The 19,319-nt window shown below is 38.8% G+C and overlaps 1 protein-coding gene across 1 annotated transcript in view; it reads right to left on the bottom strand.

Annotated features, from left to right (window-relative positions):
* LOC133665361 (immunoglobulin superfamily member 3-like) overlaps positions 1-15,511 on the bottom strand; it is a 106,425-nt gene extending 90,914 nt beyond the window's left edge. The window contains exon 1 of the mRNA XM_062070650.1: positions 14,956-15,511. Coding sequence (XP_061926634.1) covers positions 14,956-14,995 — 40 coding nt within the window. The 5' untranslated portion in view covers positions 14,996-15,511. The remainder of the gene's footprint in view (positions 1-14,955) is intronic.
* Positions 15,512-19,319: the final 3,808 nt, after the last annotated feature.

Raw genomic sequence — 19,319 nt, forward strand, 5'->3', positions numbered from 1 at the left:
CTATGCAACATTTTGACCAAAGAACCGCCAGTACATGTTATGTAGACCAGTGGTCCCCAACCTTTTTGTAGCTGCGGACCGGTCAACGCTTGAAAATTTGTACCACGGACCGGGGGGAGTGGGGGCGGGGGTTTAATTTTTATTTTTTTATTTTATTTTTTTCATAAAGAAATACAATCATGTGTGCTTACGGACTGTATCCCTGCAGACTGTACTGTTCTATATTGATATATGATCCATATATTGTGTTTTTTATGTTGATTTAATAAAAAATAAAAAACTTTTTTTTTTATTTAATTATTTTTTATTTTTTATTTCTTGTGCGGCCCGGTACCAATCGGTCCGCGGCCCGCCTGGTGGTTGGGGACCACTGATGTAGACCACAAGGAAGTGTTTTACATTCAGAAAAAAAATATATATATATACATATAACTTCTTTAACGCGCCTTATAATCCGGTGCGCCTAATATATGAAAAAAGATTCAAAATAGACCATTCATCGGCAGTGCGGAAAATACGGTATCTTTGCCGGGTCAAATTATTAATTATTTATTATTGGTCGACTTCAAAGTAATGCACTTTCTGGTACAGTTTCTTAAATTTTGATTCGCCAAAAGTTTTATCCATCACAAATACTGCGTTTGTTTTCTTTTATATTATTTTTTTAAGGAATTATATAACTTTTATGACGACCTTTATCCAAAACACAATATAGAATGTGAGATATAACAGGATAATGCATACATTTATCATTTGTTTTCAAAACAGTTACAAAAAAGTGGGACCCCAAAAGTTTACTGTGGGACCCCATTTTTATGACTCGAGGGGGTCTCTGGGACCCCATTTTGAAGATTCCTTGCGCAAACACTGAGTTACTGTAATTTTAGCTGACTAAAATGTTGTGTAATTTTGTTGACTAAAACTAAATGCATTTAGATGACTAAAATTACACTAAAGCGGTCAAAATTAACACTGCCGTTAGATTGCCCTGCAGGTAGAAAACACCCATTACCCGCATCACAACTGTACTGCTGTATGGGCCCTTATCTGATACAAGAGCAACACACGCAACACAACACGCCCTTGCGAGCACAATTGATCGCCGACAAAGAAGACATCCAAGCCTTCAGCAAGGGGATGCGTGTTTCCAATACAAGTGTTAGCTTTCATCGTTATTTACAGCGAACCATCAGAGAGGTGCTGGGTGACTGACAAGCTGATCGTCTTCCGACTAGACAAACAACGGCACAAAAGGCGCGCTGCCACGGGCGCACACAAAGATGTGCTTACGATGCAAACAAGGACGGAATACAGCAGGGGTGGGGAATAAGAGACAAGGGCAAAAACAGGCAACTTCAAGACTCAACATGTCTCCACACGCAGGAAATTGTAACAGTTGTATATTTATTTATGGGGCTAGACGGGGAGTTATGGCCTTTTTTTCCATGTGTGTCAGCTAACACGTGGAAGACATTCTAAATGTAGTAAAAGGGCTGACTCAAAATGCACATAGCGCCCCCCCCCCCCCCCCCCCATAATGCAGCCATTTGGCCACCCGGCTGTTCGGGCTCGCGTTTGGGACAAGGAGTGGCAATGCAAATTGTGAATTCAAGTGGATCCCCAAAGATGGCACACATTGCTTCAATATTTGCAGCGTGACACAGCCTTAACTGTGACAAAATGCTCAGTAACAGTTTAACACACTGACTGATTGAAAAACTCTTTCACTTACTAACATGCACAATTGAATAACCCTTAGAGGAAAAAGTTGTGAAAACAATGCCCAAAACAAATAATGATTAAATGACAACAATACAAAGTGGATAAAGCAAAACAAGTGACTTAATGTTGATTAATTGACCCAAAATTTAAAGGATGGCTCATATTTTTCGGATTCAAAAAGTACGTCAAACGTTTACCTTATAAAACTGGTAGCATTTCAATGTGCGAGGACACCGGCTGATCAAAAATAGCCTCAAAAACATCAGAAATTAAAAAGTTGGATTTTACAAACAAGCCTATAGAAATGTTGCTATGTGCCAAGCTTGTGTTGTGTGAGTTAGGGAAGTATTTTGACTGGATGAAACTAGTCAATCATGTCAACCAAAGTGCAGCACTCAGATTCAACCAGCACAGGTGCCGTTAAGTCAGTCTCCACTAGTTTGCTGTCTAAAGAAGTACATAACATATGCTGTGGCACAACGCCAACAAGCTGTATTTTTTTGCTTAAGCACTAGACTGGCACGGAAATAAGAGCTTAGAACAATCAGTTAGATTCTCCCATCCCTTAAAAAATATCCAATAAAATCGTATTTTCAAGAAAAAGTTATATTTTGTAAAAAAATTTAAAAATTTCAGAAAAAATTATATTAAAATGTACTTAAAATCGCATAAGTTTTGACTAGTAGGGGTGAGAATTTTGGGGCATCTCGCGATTCAATTCGATTCCGAATCGATTTAACACGATTCTGGTAATATATTATTGGTTATATAAATGATAAAACCTTTTCAAAACGGGTTAAATGTTACAAAAAGCTCTGCTTGGCTGCTGATGATAAGCACAGTGTTGCTCCAAAAAACGTATTTTAAAATTTACAATTTTATTAACAAAAATCACAGAATGTTAATCTAATAAAAGAAAACAACCCAACTCCAACCCAATCCTGGCATAACAACACATATTTACAAAGCAACTGAGATAGCATACAAATACAATACTTGTTAAATACAATATTTTAAGAAAAGAAAACCATGAATGTGTAAAAGCAACACTATTAATAATAATAATAATAATAATAATAATAATATTTTATCAATAATAGTTGTTTTTTTATTACAAAAAATTATTTTAAAAAAAAGAAAAGAAAATTGCAACAACAAAAAATCTGATTTTTTTTTTTGTTTAAATCGATTCTCGAAATGTATGAATCGATTTAGAATCGGAATTAATAAAAATTGTGATTTGGATGTAAAATTATTTTTTTTGCACCTCTTATGTACAGTACCGCTTGTCCCTCTCGGAGTCGCGGGGGTGCTGGAGCCTATCCCAGCTGCATATGGGCGAAAGGTGGGTAACACCCTGGACAAGTCGCCACCTCATGGCAGGGCCAACCCAGAAAGACAGACAACATTCACACACTAGGGCCAATTTAATGTTGCCAATCAACCTATCCTATATACTATATAAATTGGTTTGTACTTTACAGCATATGAAACTAATAAAAGAAAGGCTAATAATCATTTTTAAAAATGGAAATTTTCTAAACAATTCAATTTGATCTTTGATGTCAGTCACTTCCACCATCTTGTTTTTGGCATATTCAAAAAAGCTGAGGGTTCATGTTTTGCATTTGAGCAAAAACTTTTAATATAAATCATCTTGTATAAATTTGAGCCTGGCTATTGCTGAAGAGGACTTGTTGCAATCAATCTGATCTTTGACTTTCTGGCCTGATCTCAAACAAGACTTGCACTAAAACAATAGAAACACCTTATGAAGCAGAACAGTTCCAACTCACCTCAGGTTTTTCATAATTCAAGTAGCTCGCACGTTTTGCTTCAAGTTAAAACATAATTGTTATGTTGAGTTGTTGTACATTTTGGGTCAGCTCTTTCCATTTTAAAAATTCCGAACACAAACACACTCTTCAAAAGAATAACACACAGTTTTCAAAGCCAACAAAACCGGCAAGCCTTTGTGGGCAGCTCTTTACGTCACACAAATAACTGCTGCATGTAAACACTCATCTGGTTGCAAACGCAGCAGATTTTTTAACATTCTGATGCAAGATTTAAAGTGATGTAATGTGGCTCTCAATGAATCACTCTTTAATCAACCTACTTCTATTGACTATTTTGGCATTATGCACTGTGCAGAGTGCTACTATTACCTAATATTTCCAATTGGCAGAGGCGTTTTTGCCTCATGTAGCTGGGAAAGAAGGACGATAGCGAGCCAAAATTTGTTCTGAAATACTCGTCAACCTGAAACTTGTTTGAAATTAGAATTCCATTCCATTTCAGGATCACACTAAGAGTAAAAAGGAGTTAATCACTGCTCAAATCCAAAGGTACACTATCTCACACGCAATGTACATGTCATATAATTGATGCAAGTTAGTCATTCTACACCCTGTTAGAATACATTTAATGTCTTGAACTTCATTTAACTTCAAACTATTTGGTTTAAACGGTAAGGCCAAAGGAAGAACACAAACTAGGCCTGGGAAATACGGCCTAAAAATAAAATATCCGATTTGTTCACAAAATATTCTATTTACCATATTTCCAATTTTTTCCACCTACTTTTTAAAGAGACCAATGAATACAAACAACAGACATATTTTATAACAAGTTTAATTTGTATTTAAAGAAAAACTGGTAGTTTGAAATGGCACTGCTTACATTCCATCTTAATCTTACCAAAATTCTAATTTGTATAAATTGGGTTCTTTTAGGGCTGGGCGATATGGCCTTTTTTTAATATCTCAATATTTTTAGGCCATATCGCGATACACGATATATATCTCGATATTTTGCCTTAGCCTTGAATGAACACTTGATACATATAATCACAGCAGTATGATGATTCTATGTGTCTACATTAAAAACATTCTTGTTCATACTGCATTAATATATGCTCATTTTAAACTTTCATGCAGAGAGGGAAATCACAACTAAGTCAATTTAGCAAAAGTGTATTTATTAAACAGTTATTAAGCAGTGGCACAAACATTCATGTCATTTCCAAAACAGAAAGTGCAAGATTGTCAGAGACATTTTAAAACAAGCTATAAGTGCACTTTTGTGCATGATGACACACAAGATATTTCAATAAGTGTCTAAAACTAAACAGATGCCTTGTAACTATTGTAGCTAATTTTGGCATATTGTTTTTGCTCATATGTTGATCATTATACATTGTTCAAATTAAATAAAGTTATTCAATATAGAGCATCCTACGGGAGGCAACACTTATGTCTTGAATAAGATACTTCTGTAATTAAAAATGTGATATTGAGAGGTCTGTAGGCCTTTTTCCACCGCAGGTACTTTTACAGGAACTTTCCCATTTACCCGTGTAGATTTAGTTCTTCAGGAACGTTTCGGAGTTCCTGCCAGCTATGTGGGTTTTTGGAAGGTTCCCATAACCTTTTTGAGGGCAGGCTGTGCTGTAGAACGCTGACTGGTTGAACACAGTTGGGGCGTTCCTAGAAGTTATTTTTCAAACCCAGCACTGCTATTTGCAGAATGCTAGATGACTTGTTTTTTTATTTTTCCTGTGTATTTCTATTACAACAAACTTGACAATGGAGAGAAAGAAGAACAAAAGGAACTTCCGACTTGCAGGAACTTTTGTGGCGCATCTATCTTGCAGTGTTTTTACTCAGCCGTAGTCTTTAAACTACATGAAGTTTATGGTTGTTTATTATTTTCTAAAAACTTCATATCAGTACGTGAAGCACGAGAAGTTGTTCACTGTTCAATGTTTACGAGTATGAAGCCGGATTTGAAGCAACAACATCAACTGCTTACTACTCAGACTTTGATGAAAAAAATTTAAAATAAAGGAGACAATACACGAGTGGAACAAAAGGTATATGACATCAAATATTAACTATTTACTTTATTACGTGGTGTAGAAGTAGTCTGTGACACTCCATCTGTGTAGTTGTTAGCCTCAACCCTCGGCGTGAGATAAACACTGACATTTATCATTTATAAATTGTTATTTACAGCTAAAATGGACCATAAGGAATCGCCTGGCCCTCATGAATTCATAATTTACTGAAAGGACAACTGGACATTGTAGACAAAAGCCTGCCTTTTTATGAACAATTCAGTACATTTTATTTTTTAAATCATATTGTTTTGTATTTCGTATACTTAATTTTTAGTAAAATAATAGACCTAACATCAGCCCGATTTGTATAAACTACCCTGAACTGTGAAATGCGGTGGAAACACAAACCACACACTTCTACAGGAACCTCTAGTTCCAGAAAAAAGAAGGAACGCTTTTTAACATCTATATACCAGACCTGCCTAACACACAATTCAACAAGTATGGCTATGCTGAAACTTAGCCATCATGCTCCGCTGCCCAACATGGAAGGCGATGAAAGATGGCCTCAACCGAGATATGGGTATTCCAGCTGACTACTTCCAGAAGTGGCAACTGAAACTCCATCCATCCATCCATTTTCTACCGCTTGTCCCAGCATGGGCAAAACAGTGTCTGCAGCTTTTCACCTTTACAACCAGGAAGCAAGAGGGGACTGGACGTGCATGTCGGCATGAACCGCCTGGAGTTCCACCAAGCCCCCAGGTACCTCGGCGTGCACTTAGACTGGACACTCTACTACAAGCAACACCTAGATGAAGTGAGGGCCAAGACAACAGCAAGGGTCTCACTTATCAGCCGCCTGGCAGGTTTAACTTGGGGAGCTTCCCCCAAGCTATGCGTATCAACACAAGCCTTGGTCCTACCTGTAGCTGAATACTGCGCATCCGTCTGTAGCAAAAGTCCACACGCAAACAAGGTTGATAAGGTCATCAGCAGCGCTCTTCGGATAATAACAGGTTGCATAAAACCAACCCTTGTGTCTTACCTGCCAGTCGTGGCAGGAATCGCCCGTGCCAGTCTCCAATGGGATGCAGCCACCCTCTCCCTGGCATGAAAAGCCAGAAAGTATGACTGGCATATCCTGCACAAAGCCACAACACCACCACTACACTCGCCATCCTTACAACAAGGCAGCACAATAGATGCTACAGTCCATCCCTGAGGACCTGTCCAGAGATGCCTGGGTGGCAGCATCCTGGAAGCATTTATGGGAGACAATTGGGCGCTCTTGCATCCAGGCAGGGTAAAAGGAGAAGACTTGCCACGCCAACTATGGACCCTGCTAAACCGCCTGCGCACTGGATTTGGATGCTTCAAGTCATTTATGAAGAAGTGGGGCCTTTCAGACAGTGCGGCATGAGAGTGTGGCAAGCCTGAGCAGACCGCCGAGCACATCATCAACGACTGCCCCCTATACAGCCCGCCCTTAGTAGCCGGCCTTTTCTACTTAGGAACAGAGACGAGGGTGTGGCAACATGACACAGAGTTGGCCATCTGATGGTATACGATAGAGAGAGAGACCTTGTGTAAATGGTTCCACCATAGTGAGCTGCTTTTTAGCTAAAGTTTTATTTGTAATGTTCTTGTTCGCCTCAAAAAGAGTTGTATTTTCCCTACTCCGCTGGGTGATTTGGTTTCAGATGCTGGAATAAGTTTGTTTTACTGCTGTCTTTATATATAATAATAAACTTTGCAGTGTGCAGTCAGTTGTTCCATGCTTGTTGCCACAAAACAAAACTACTGACGAAATTTTTATTTTTTCATTTTCTTTGGAACAAACGTCTTGCTCTTGTTTGCGTTGGCATCAGCCATTTTGTGCCGTGTGTGTAAGAATATTCGCTAAAAAATAAGGGGGAGGACAAATGTATGTAAGTATGCCAGAGCGAAAGAAGAAAAATTATCTATTTTTTTAATGTTTTAAATCGTCTGCAACAAATTACTCAAATTTAGCAATAACATTTTTTTTTTGCCCAGGTCTAACACACACACACACACACACACACACACACACACACACACACCCACACCCACACCCACACACACACACATTCAGCTGCATCTCACTCAGGTCATGATGACATCTCAGGCCTTCAAGCCGCTTGACTACTACCTGTTTTGGTGATTTTGATGCTTGTTTTGATATTGGTACTTCTAATCACATAAGAGAATAACTCTAAATGTAGCCCCTCTAAATGTGTCCTCCCATAGCTAAAGAAAGAATGGTTCAAATGATAACATCTCAAAAAGGAGGAACTAGCCTCAGAATTCATATTTATAATGATAATTTTTATAATTAACAACACTTCCACTTGCCAAAATTCTCCTCATCGATGGATGGAACATATCAAGCGTCTCCCTCTTCGTCACTTCCCTTTTTTTGACACTGACACGTGGTCTCATTAACCCAGGCCTGGGTAATTATTTTGACTCGGGGGCCAAATTTATAGAAAAAAATGTGTCTGGGGGCCGGTATATCTATTTTTAGGAACACTAATACAAAACTCACAATAATGTCTGATTGAAAGCTAAAAATTTTATGACAGACCGCCTTAAAAAACGGAATTAAATTTTAAATGTTTTTACTGAATGAGACAACCAGAATGTACATGAAAATAAAGAATGTGGGATTTACAATATTAACTATGAACGATAAAACACTGAATATTGACAACATATGAACGCCACACCCCCTCTCGATCAACATATTTTACAATCATGCGAAATGCAACAAAAATGCAACAAACACAGCGAAATATGAATGCCAAGGGTAAAACAACCCACCTACAATCTGATACGATATTAATTTTCTTGCAGAACTTTGTTGTAAAAATCTCCTTCCACGTCTGTCCCTGCCACCCGCATTTCAGGCTGGCCGCTCTGGAAACACTCTGTGGAAACGCTCCCCACCCACAACTTGGTGCCTCGTCTGAGCTGCTGTGACTTAGATTACCATAGTAACTAGTATATCATGCAAAAATGCAGATTCCAACCATTGAAATACTTTGTACAGTTCAAGACTTACGGTAATTTGAAAACATCCCTGCACATCATAATGGCAGCTACAGTTTCCATCTTAAAGATCTAAAAAAATGATTTGGGATTGTCCAGCGGACCAGATTGAAAAGCTTAACAGGTCACATGCGGGCCCCGGGCCTTAATTTTCCCAGGTCTGCATTAACCCATTGGACTTGTCTGCCCTTTTGCTATAAAGAGAATGAAGACTCCTTCATCTGGGCTGACTTTTGCAGAAACTCACTCTTGCGAATGCGCCCGCTCGTGGTGTTAATCACACGCGATTGATCATTGCTTTTGCAATACTGAGACCAACACTGTAACATTTACCTTTGGTCTTCCAGAAGACTCGACTTTTGACCATTCAACAAAGAACGCAGATAGAGTCGAGCAACCCATTACCTCGTTTTCTTCGGAATCAATATCCTCCACATTATCCAACACATCATGATGGGAGAATATCATTGAGTTTTGTAACACACCTACATGTACGGTACCCACAAACCACCCCACGCTCACTCCGCTTTGCATTTCTCTGTGTGATTCATTTTTATTATATAATAGCCGCCTTGACTTTAGATAAAATCTCTAGCGGCGGTTATCAGTTGGAACATTGTTCCTGTCCTAGCGAAAGTGCCTGAAACGGGACAGCGAGAGGCAGCCAGGCGCAGACGATAATCCTCTTGCGCCTTCTTCCCTCCACCACCCCGCAGATGATGACGGGCCTCCCATCCAGGAGGGCAAAAAAAAGCCATCTGGTGTTTGTTTGGGGGTGTGCGCTGACTGCCAGCAAGCCTACAACCACAGTATGTATGGTTATACGTATGTATGCTGGGTTCTTTCTAACAGCGTGTGTGTCACAGAGTGTCATAAGGTGATGAGACACACACTTAAGTGGAACGAGGTGACATGTTTTGCAAACATCATACTTTGCAATGGCTGTCTGGCTGTACAACAAAATAGGGTGATGTCATACCCTTCAGGTGACGCATCATCATCCAGGTGTGTGGCAATGGATTGTGAAGGTGTGTTTGTGTGTGGGTAAACCACAATAGGTTACCCACACCCATCTATAGGTTTAATCTGGGACTAAGGTCTAAATATGACATTAACCTACTTCATGTACACGCACAGCTGTTCACATCATGCTATCATTGCACGGACAGAAAAAAACATAATTTCATTGAAAGAAATCATTGCACCTTTCAGCTTGGGTAAAAAGTACAAACATTTAAACTTAGGGTAGCCAAGTGTTGTCCCGATACCGGTACCAGTACCAAAATGTATTTCGGTACTTTTCTAAATAAAGGGGACCACAAAAAATTGCATTATTGGCTTTATTTTAACATAAATTCTTAGGGTACATTAAACATATGTTTCTTATTACAATGTTGTCCTTAAATAAAATAGTGAACATACAAGACAACTTGTCTTTTAGTAGTAGCAAGTAAGCAAACAAACAAAGGCTCCTAATTAGTCTGCTGACATATGCAGTAACATATTGTGTCATTTATCATTCTATTATTTTGTCAACATTATTAAGGACAAGTAGTAGAAAATGAATTATTAATCCACTTGCTAATTTACTGTTAATACCTGGTTATTTTCTGTTTCAACATGTTCTATCTACACTTCTGTTCAAATGTAATAATCACTTATTCTTCTGTTGTTTGATACTTTACATTAGTTTTGGATGATACCACAAATCTGGGTATCAATCCGATACCATGTAGTTACAGGATCATACATTGGTCATATTCAAAGTCCTCATGTGTTCAGGGACATGCAATATTTCCTGAGTTTATAAACATAATATAAATTAAAATAAAACGAAAGAAGATTTTGTAAAGCTAAAAAATATGGATGTAATCATAGTAGTATCAGAATCAGAAATACTTTATTAATTCCTGAGGGGAAATTAAAATTTTCAGCACAATCCCATTCAAGATCAGACAAACATTACAGGGAGACAGAACAGGATCGCTGACGGGTCTGCCAACTTCCGGCGCCCCTTACAAAAAAGGTGAGATACAGGTAAACAATGGGGGGGTGAGAAAAAAAAAAGTCGGTCTAAGCCTGGGCCCCTGGAGAGGGGGTCCAGACTAAAGGCCAATAAAGGCCAAGGGAAAAAACAACTCATAGCCATAGCACACATTCCTCTTACATGTGGGAAACATCAAACATCAAAGAACACAAAGGACATTAAAAGAGCAGAGCTGATACAACGAGCCACTTCTACATACAGCTATGAATAAAAGGTAAATTAAACATATACACTGTGGTGGCCTCTGCGGTGTTCCACGCCATCGTCTGCTGGGGTGGAGGGAGCATGGCCAGAGACAGGAGCAGACCCAACAAAGCAACCAAGAGAGCCGACTTCACTCTCGGTCGCCCACTAACTCGGCCAGTGTCCAGAACTCCACAAAAAAACACCGCAGAAGTCACTAAAGTGCCACCCCTTGTCACACAGTCCCAAAGGGTCCCGAACCAAAAGGCCAAACAATATATATATATATATATATATATATATATATATAATATAATAACACATGAAAACAAGAGGGAAACACAAAAGGATGACACAAGAGCACAGAGCTCCTGCCAACAGCAGCTACTACAGTGGCGCCATCTTGAAATTCAACTACATACGCTCCTGTACTTAGTATCATTACAGTGGATGTTAGGTGTAGATCCACCGATGGCGTTTGTTTATATTGTAGCGTCCCGGAAGAGTTGGTGCTGCAGGAAATTCTGGGAATTTGTTCTGTAGTGTCTATGTTGTGTTGCAAATATTCTCCCTAAATGTGTTTGTCATTGTTGTTTCACTATATGGCACATATTTATGACAGTGTTGGCGTTGTTCATATGGCCACCCTTAGTGTGACATGACCGAAAAAAAAATTTGGTCTAACCCTGGGCCCATGGTGAGGGGGTCTAGACTGAGGCCAAGGGGAAAAAAAACACTCATAGCCATAGCACACATCCCTCCTACATGTGTGTAAGAGGGAAACATCAAACATCAAAGAAAACAAAGGACATTATAGACATTAAAAGAGCAGAGCTGATACAACGAGCCACTTCTACATACAGCTATGAATGAAAAGTAAAATAAACATATACACTGGGGTGGCCTCTGCGGTGTTCCAAGCCATCGTCTGCTGGGGTGGAGGGAGCATGGCCAGAGACAGGAGCAGACCCAACAAAGCAACCAAGAGAGCCGACTCCACTCTCGGTCGCCCACTACCTCGGCCAGTGTCCGGTCCGCATGGATGAGCGAGGATGCGTCTAAGGAGACTGAGGTGTCCGATACCTGCTCATTCATTGACTGCGGATAGACTTCAGCTGCTCGCTAGCTAGCTATGTCTTTAAGCACCTCTTCCTGAGGGCATTTAGTGTTATAGCTTCACCTTTATCGTTAGTTTTTAAGCCAAAATTTGTCCGTTCTCCCTTTTGTGTCTACACACTGTGTCTGTTTGTAAGTACTCCGTGATTGTGCACTGCCGAACATGCTCTTCTGCATGACACGACGTGACGACGACGACGACGGGTGGGGGATCGGTACCCTTTAGAGCAGGGGTCACCAACGCGGTGCCCGCGGGCACCAGGTAGCCCGTAAGGACCAGATGAGTAGCCCGCTGGCCTGTTCTAAAAATAGGTCAAATAGCAGCACTTACCAGTGAGCTGCCTCTATTTTTTAAAATGTATTTATTTACTAGCAAGCTGGTCTCGCTTTGTCCGACATTTTTAATTCTAAGAGAGACAAAACTCAAATAGAATTTGAAAATCCAAGAAAATATTTTAAAAACTTGGTCTTCACTTGTTTAAATAAATTAATTATTTTTTTTACTTTGCTTCTTATAACTTTCAGAAAGACAATTTTAGAGAAAAAATACAACCTTAAAAATGATTTTAGGATTTTTAAACGCATATACCTTTTTACCTTTTCAATTCCTTCCTCTTCTTTCCTGACAATTTAAATTAATGTTCAAGTAATTTTTTATTTTTTATTGTAAAGAATAATAAATACATTTTAATTTAATTCTTCATTTTAGCTTCTGTTTTTTCGACGAAGAATATTGGTGAAATATTTCTTCAAACTTATTATGATTAAAATTCAAAAAAATTATTCTGGCAAACCTAGAAAATCTGTAGAATCAAATTGAAATCTTATTTCAAAGTCTTTTGAATTTCTTTTAAATTTTTTGTTCTGGAAAATCTAGAAGAAATAATGATTTGTCTTTGTTAGAAATATAGCTTGGTCCAATTTGTTATATATTCTAACAAAGTGCAGATTGGATTTTAACCTATTTAAAACATGTCATTAAAATTCTAAAATTAATCTTAATCAGGAAAAATTACTAATGATGTTCCATAAATTATTTTTTTAAATTTTTCTCTTCTTTTTTTCGGTTGAATTTGAATTTTAAAGAGTCGAAATTGAAGATAAACTATGTTTCAAAATGTAATTGTCATTTTTTTCATGTTTTCTCCTCTTTTAAACCGTTCAATTAAGTGTAAATATCATTAATTATTAATAATAACATAGAGTTAAAGGTAAATTGAGCAAATTGGCTATTTCTGGCAATATATTTAAGTGTGTATCAAACTGGTAGCCCTTCGCATTAATCAGTACCCAAGAAGTAGCTCTTGGTTTCAAAAAGGTTGGTGATCCCTGCTTTAGAGGTACCGGTCGAAGTAGTACCGAATATGATTCATTAGTATTGCGGTACTATACTAATATCGGTATTAGTACCTACTCAGTGGCCTAGTGGTTAGAGTGTCCGCCCTGAGATCGGTAGGTTGTGAGTTCAAACCCCGGCCGAGTCATACCAAAGACTGTAAAAATGGGACCCATTACCTCCCTGCTTGCCACTCAACATCAAGGGTTGGAATTGGGGGTTAAATCACCAAAAATGATTCCCGGGAACAGCCCCCGCTGCTGCTCGCTGCTCGCCTCACCTCCCAGGGGGTGAACAAGGGGATGGGTCAAATGCAGAGGACAAATTTCACCACACCTAATGTGTGTGTGACAATCATTGGTACTTTAACTTTAACTTATACCGTACAACCCTAGGGTAGACTATTTGAAATTGTACCTCAAGCGACAGACTTTTTTTCCAACAGTATGTCAGTTTCAAATTTAAAAAATGACATTGGACATCTTAAAGAGTACTTATAAATCTCTCGGCTTAAACCAAAAATAAACAAAAGGTGTGTGCCCCTAAGAAGAGGCATTAAAGCTTAGGGATGGCTATGTAGAACGAAAAAAAAATGAACTGGCTACAAAGTAAACAAAAACAGAAGGCTGGACGACAGCAAAAACTTACAGCGTGTGGCGCAGAGACGGCATCCACAAAGTACATCCGTACATGACATGACAACAATGTCCACACAAAAAAAAGATAGCCACAACTTAAATATTCTTGATTGCTAAAACAAAGCAGGTGCGGGGAATAGCGCTCAAAAGAAGACATGAAACTGCAACAGGACAAGCCACCAAAATAGGAGCGCAAGACAAGAACTTAAACACTACACACAGGAAACACCAAAAAACTCAAAATAAGTCACGGCGTGATGTGACAGATCGTGACAGTACACCTACTTTGAGACAAGAGCTATAGTGATGCATGGTTGGTTATGGTTTAACGACTTTTTATTGTCTACTGAGTTTAATTTTTTAATGATTTCTGCTGGTGGTGGGCCTCCAGAATTTTTTTAATTTAAAAAATGCGCCTTGGCTCAAAAAAGGTTGAAAAAACACTGCTCTAGACAGCACCGACACAAAGCAATTAGCCACCAACTGATATGGTATGGTAAAACATGGTTACTCTTCCGAGCTCTAGACAACACCGACACTCAACAACAGAACATTATTTGCAGATTATAATTACTGGTTAGCCAGAAATATTTTTAACCCTAATAGGTGAAACTGCATTATCTCCCACGGCACACCAGACTATCTCACGGCACACTGGTGTGCCGCGGCACAGTGGTTGAAAAACACTGTTTGAATATTTTTATATTTAATACAATTTAAAAAATATTTATTGTATTTTTTGTTGTGATATGTGGCAAAACAGCCCTTTTTCCTAAATTAGTTGCATGTGCTTTATTTTTAATGTAAAATATGTCTGGATAAAGTACACATCATAACAAGGAACATTGGTTGTTTAAACATATTTGTCTTTGTTGTTTTCAAGTCTTAGATTCCATTTTTAATTAGTTTTTTTTTTTTAAATTAAAATGTCAATTACTTTCATGTTTTTACGACGCATTTTTAACTTTAAACACTTTAAAAGGTGTCTTGGTGTACTCACCAAGCAGCGTGAAGGCGACGAGGAGCACACCGGTTGCCATCGTGCCTTGCCCGGCTGAGCCACCCCAGCGATGTCCGCTCTTCCTGTTTGGACGACGGCTCCTCCAGACCCGGAAAAAGGAAGACGAATCCCGCTCAGCTTGTCTTGACAAATCCACACAAGGTGCCTTCCACTCGTACGACGTCCTCCGCAAGCACTACACCTTCTTTGTGGGTTTTTTTTCTTCCGCTCACCTTTGGCGTCTGAGCGCCGAGGATCTGTGCCAGGCACCCGGGCGACCCAACCCACTCCCCGGCGTGCTACCTCCACACATCCACGGAACACTGCGGAGGAGCTCCCCGACACCCAAGTCCAAGTCTGGCACGACTACTTAGGGGGACGTAAAATGTCTAAATGTTATTTAGTAAATAGTACTTAGACACTGACTTAAATATATGATAATAATGTCTTTTTCCAGCTGTTAAGAGAGCAAATCTCAGCCCGCCTGCGTGCTATGCCTCCACGGCAAATCCCGGCGATGTAATCAATCTTCCACTATCAACCCACGTGAAGCCAAACGGGGCGGGCACTGTGGACTGAGAGACACAAGGCACCCAACTGATCAATGGAATATATCAGTCCGCCTCACCATTAAACCCCAGTACCCTAATATGTGCTACTTTACATGAATTAGGACTAAAGTGAATTAAAAAAAGATACTCCGCTTCGTTAGTTAGTCCCTGATTGTCTCCATAACAAGAAGCCACATTAGTTGGCCACATCACAACTTTGAAAACTTAACAGCGCACTGCTGGGGTGGGCGATACAAATGTCAACTCGTCGATCTCACGTCAAGTGTGATATCGGATCGATACTAGTGTGATTATATGGATATTTTTTTGTTTATTTTCACAAATATTTTCGTATTTTTGTTGATATTGTTACATTGTCGTTGTGGTCTCCATAGCAAGAAGCCACGTTAGTTGGCCACACTAAAACTTTGAAAACTTAACAGCGCGCTGCTGGGATGGGCAATACAAATGTCAACCCGTCGATATCACATCAAGTGTGGTATCGGATCAAAACTAGTGTGATTATATGGATATTTTTTTGTTTATTTTCACAAATATTTACATATTTTTGTTCATATTGTTACATTGTCGATGTTGTCTCCATAGCAAGAAGCTACGTTAGTTGGCCACACTACAACATTGAAAACTTAACAGCGCTCTGCTGGGATGGGCGATACACATGTCAACCCGTCGATATCACATCAAGTGTGGTATCGGATCGATACTAGTGTGATTATATGGATATTTTTTTGTTTATTTTCACAAATATTTTCATATTTTTGTTCATATTGTTACATTGTCGATGTTGTCTCCCTAGCAAGAAGCCACGTTAGTTGGCCACACTACAACTTTGAAAATTTAACAGCGCGCTGCTGGGATGGGCGATACAAATGTCAACCCGTCGATATCACATCAAGTGTGGTATCGTGTCGATACTACTGTGACTATATGGATATTTTTTTGGTTTATTTTCACAAATATTTTCGTATTTTTGTTGATATTGTGTTGTTGATATTGTTACATTGTCGATGTGGTCTCCATAGCAAGAAGCCACGTTAGTTGGCCACACTACAACTTTGAAAACTTAACAGCACGCTGCTGGGATGGGCGATACAAATGTCAACCCGTCGATATCACATCAAGTGTGGTATCGGATCGATACTACTGTGACTATATGGATATTTTTTTGGTTTATTTTCACAAATATTTTCGTATTTTTGTTGATATTGTGTTGTTGATATTGTTACATTGTCGATGTTGTCTCCATAGCAAGAAGCCACGTTAGTTGGCCACACTACAACATTGAAAACTTAACAGCGCGCTGCTGGGATGGGCGATACAAATGTCAACCCGTCGATATCACATAAAGTGTGGTATCGGATCGATACTAGTGTGATTATATGGATATTGTTTATTTTCACAAATATTTTCATATTTTTGTTCATATTGTTACATTGTCGATGTTGTCTCCATAGCAAGAAGCCACGTTAGTTGGCCACACTACAACTTTGAAAACTTAACAGCGCGCTGCTGGGATGGGTGATACAAATGTCAACCCGTCAATATCACATCAAGTGTGGTATCGGATCGATACTACTGTGACTATATGGATATTTTTTTGGTTTATTTTCACAAATATTTTCGTATTTTTGTTGATATTGTGTTGTTGATATTGTTACATTGTCGATGTTGTCTCCATAGCAAGAAGCCACGTTAGTTGGCCACACTACAACTTTGAAAACTTAACAGCGCGCTGCTGGGATGGGCGATACAAATGTCAACCCGTCGATATCACATCAAGTGTGGTATCGGATCGATACTACTGTGACTATATGGATATTTTTTTGGTTTATTTTCACAAATATTTTCGTATTTTTGTTGATATTGTTACATTGTCGTTGTGGTCTCCATAGCAAGAAGCCACGTTAGTTGGCCACACTACAACTTTGAAAACTTAACAGCGCACTGCTGCGGTGGGCGATACAAATGTCAACCCGTCGATATCACATCAAGTGTGGTATCGGATCGATACTAGTGTGATTATATGGACATTTTTTTGTTTATTTTCACAAACATTTTCGTATTTTTGTTGATATTGTTACATTGTCGATGTGGTCTCCATAGCAAGAAGCCACGTTAGTTGGCCACACTACAACTTTGAAAACTTAACAGCGCGCTGCTGGGATGGGCGATACAAATGTCAACCCGTCGATATCACATCAGAGTGTGGTATCGGATCGATACTAGTGTGATTATATGGATATTTTTTTGTTTATTTTCACAAATATTTTTGTATTTTTGTTGATATTGTTACATTGTCAATGTGGTCTCAATAACAGGAAGCCACGTTAGTTCGCCACACCACAACTTTGAAAACTTAACAGCGCGCTGCTGGGATGGGCGATACAAATGTCAACCCGTCGATATCACATCAAGTGTGGTATCTGATCGATACTACTGTGACTATATGGATATTTTTTTGGTTTATTTTCACAAATATTTTCATATGTTTGTTGATATTGTGTTGTTGATATTTTTACATTGTCAATGTTGTCTCCATAGCAAGAAGACACATTAGTTGGCCAAACCACAACTTTGAAAACTTAACAGCGCTCTGCTGGGGTGGGCGACACAAATGTCAACCCGTCGATATCACATCAAATGTGGTATCAGATCGATGCTACTGTAATTATATGGATATTTTTTTGTTTATTTTCACAAATATTTTCGTATTTTTGTTGATATTGTTACATTGTCGATGTGGTCTCATAGCAAGAAGCCACGTTAGTTGGCCACACTACAACTTTGAAAACTTAACAGTGCACTGCTGGGGTGGGCGACACAAATGTCAACCCGTCGATATCACATCGAAAGTGGTATCGGATCAATACGACTGTGACTATATGGATTTTTTTTTTGTTTATTTTCACAAATATTTTCGTTGATATTGTGTTGTTGATATTGTTACATTGTCGATGTTGTCTCCGTAACAAGAAGCCACGTTAGTTGGCCACACCACAACTTTGAAAACTTAACAGCGCACTGCTTTGGTGGGCGACACAAATGTCAACCTGTCGATATCACATCAAATGTGGTATCGGATCGATACTGCTGTGATTATATGGATATTTTTTGTTTATTTTCACAAATATTTTCGTATTTTTGCTGATATTGTGTTGTTGATATTGTTACATTGTCGATGTTATCTCCATAACAAGAAGCCACATTAGTTGGCCACACCACAACTTTGAAAACTTAACAGCGCAATGCTTTGGTGGGCGACACAAATGTCAACCCGTCGATATCACATCAAATGTGGTATCGGATCGATACTACTGTGATTTTATGGATATTTTGTTGTTTATTTTCACAAATATTTTCGGATTTTTGTTGTGTTGTTGATATTGTTACATTGTCGATGTTGTCTCCATAACAAGAAGCCACGTTAGTTTGCCACACCACAACTTTGACAATTTAACAGCGCGCTGCTGGGGTGGGCGACACAAATGTCAACCCGTCGATATCACATCATGTGTGGTATCGGATCAATACTACTGTGATTAAATGCATATTTTTTTGTTTATTTTCACAAATATTTTTGTATTTTTGTTGTGTTGTTGATATTGTTACATTCTCGATATGGTTGTATCATTTGCTGTAGTTATTTTGAACGATTTACCCTATTTTCAGTTGAAGAAATCAAGGATCTTCATTGTCTCGATGGATGTTTTTTATTTATAAACACTGATGCCGGTAGCGTGTTACTTAGTAATGCGTTAGTCAAATATGATGTCTTTTTTCATTAACGACAAA

This window comes from Entelurus aequoreus, linkage group LG14 (assembly GCF_033978785.1).
Source record: "Entelurus aequoreus isolate RoL-2023_Sb linkage group LG14, RoL_Eaeq_v1.1, whole genome shotgun sequence".
Classification (NCBI taxonomy): domain Eukaryota; kingdom Metazoa; phylum Chordata; class Actinopteri; order Syngnathiformes; family Syngnathidae; genus Entelurus; species Entelurus aequoreus.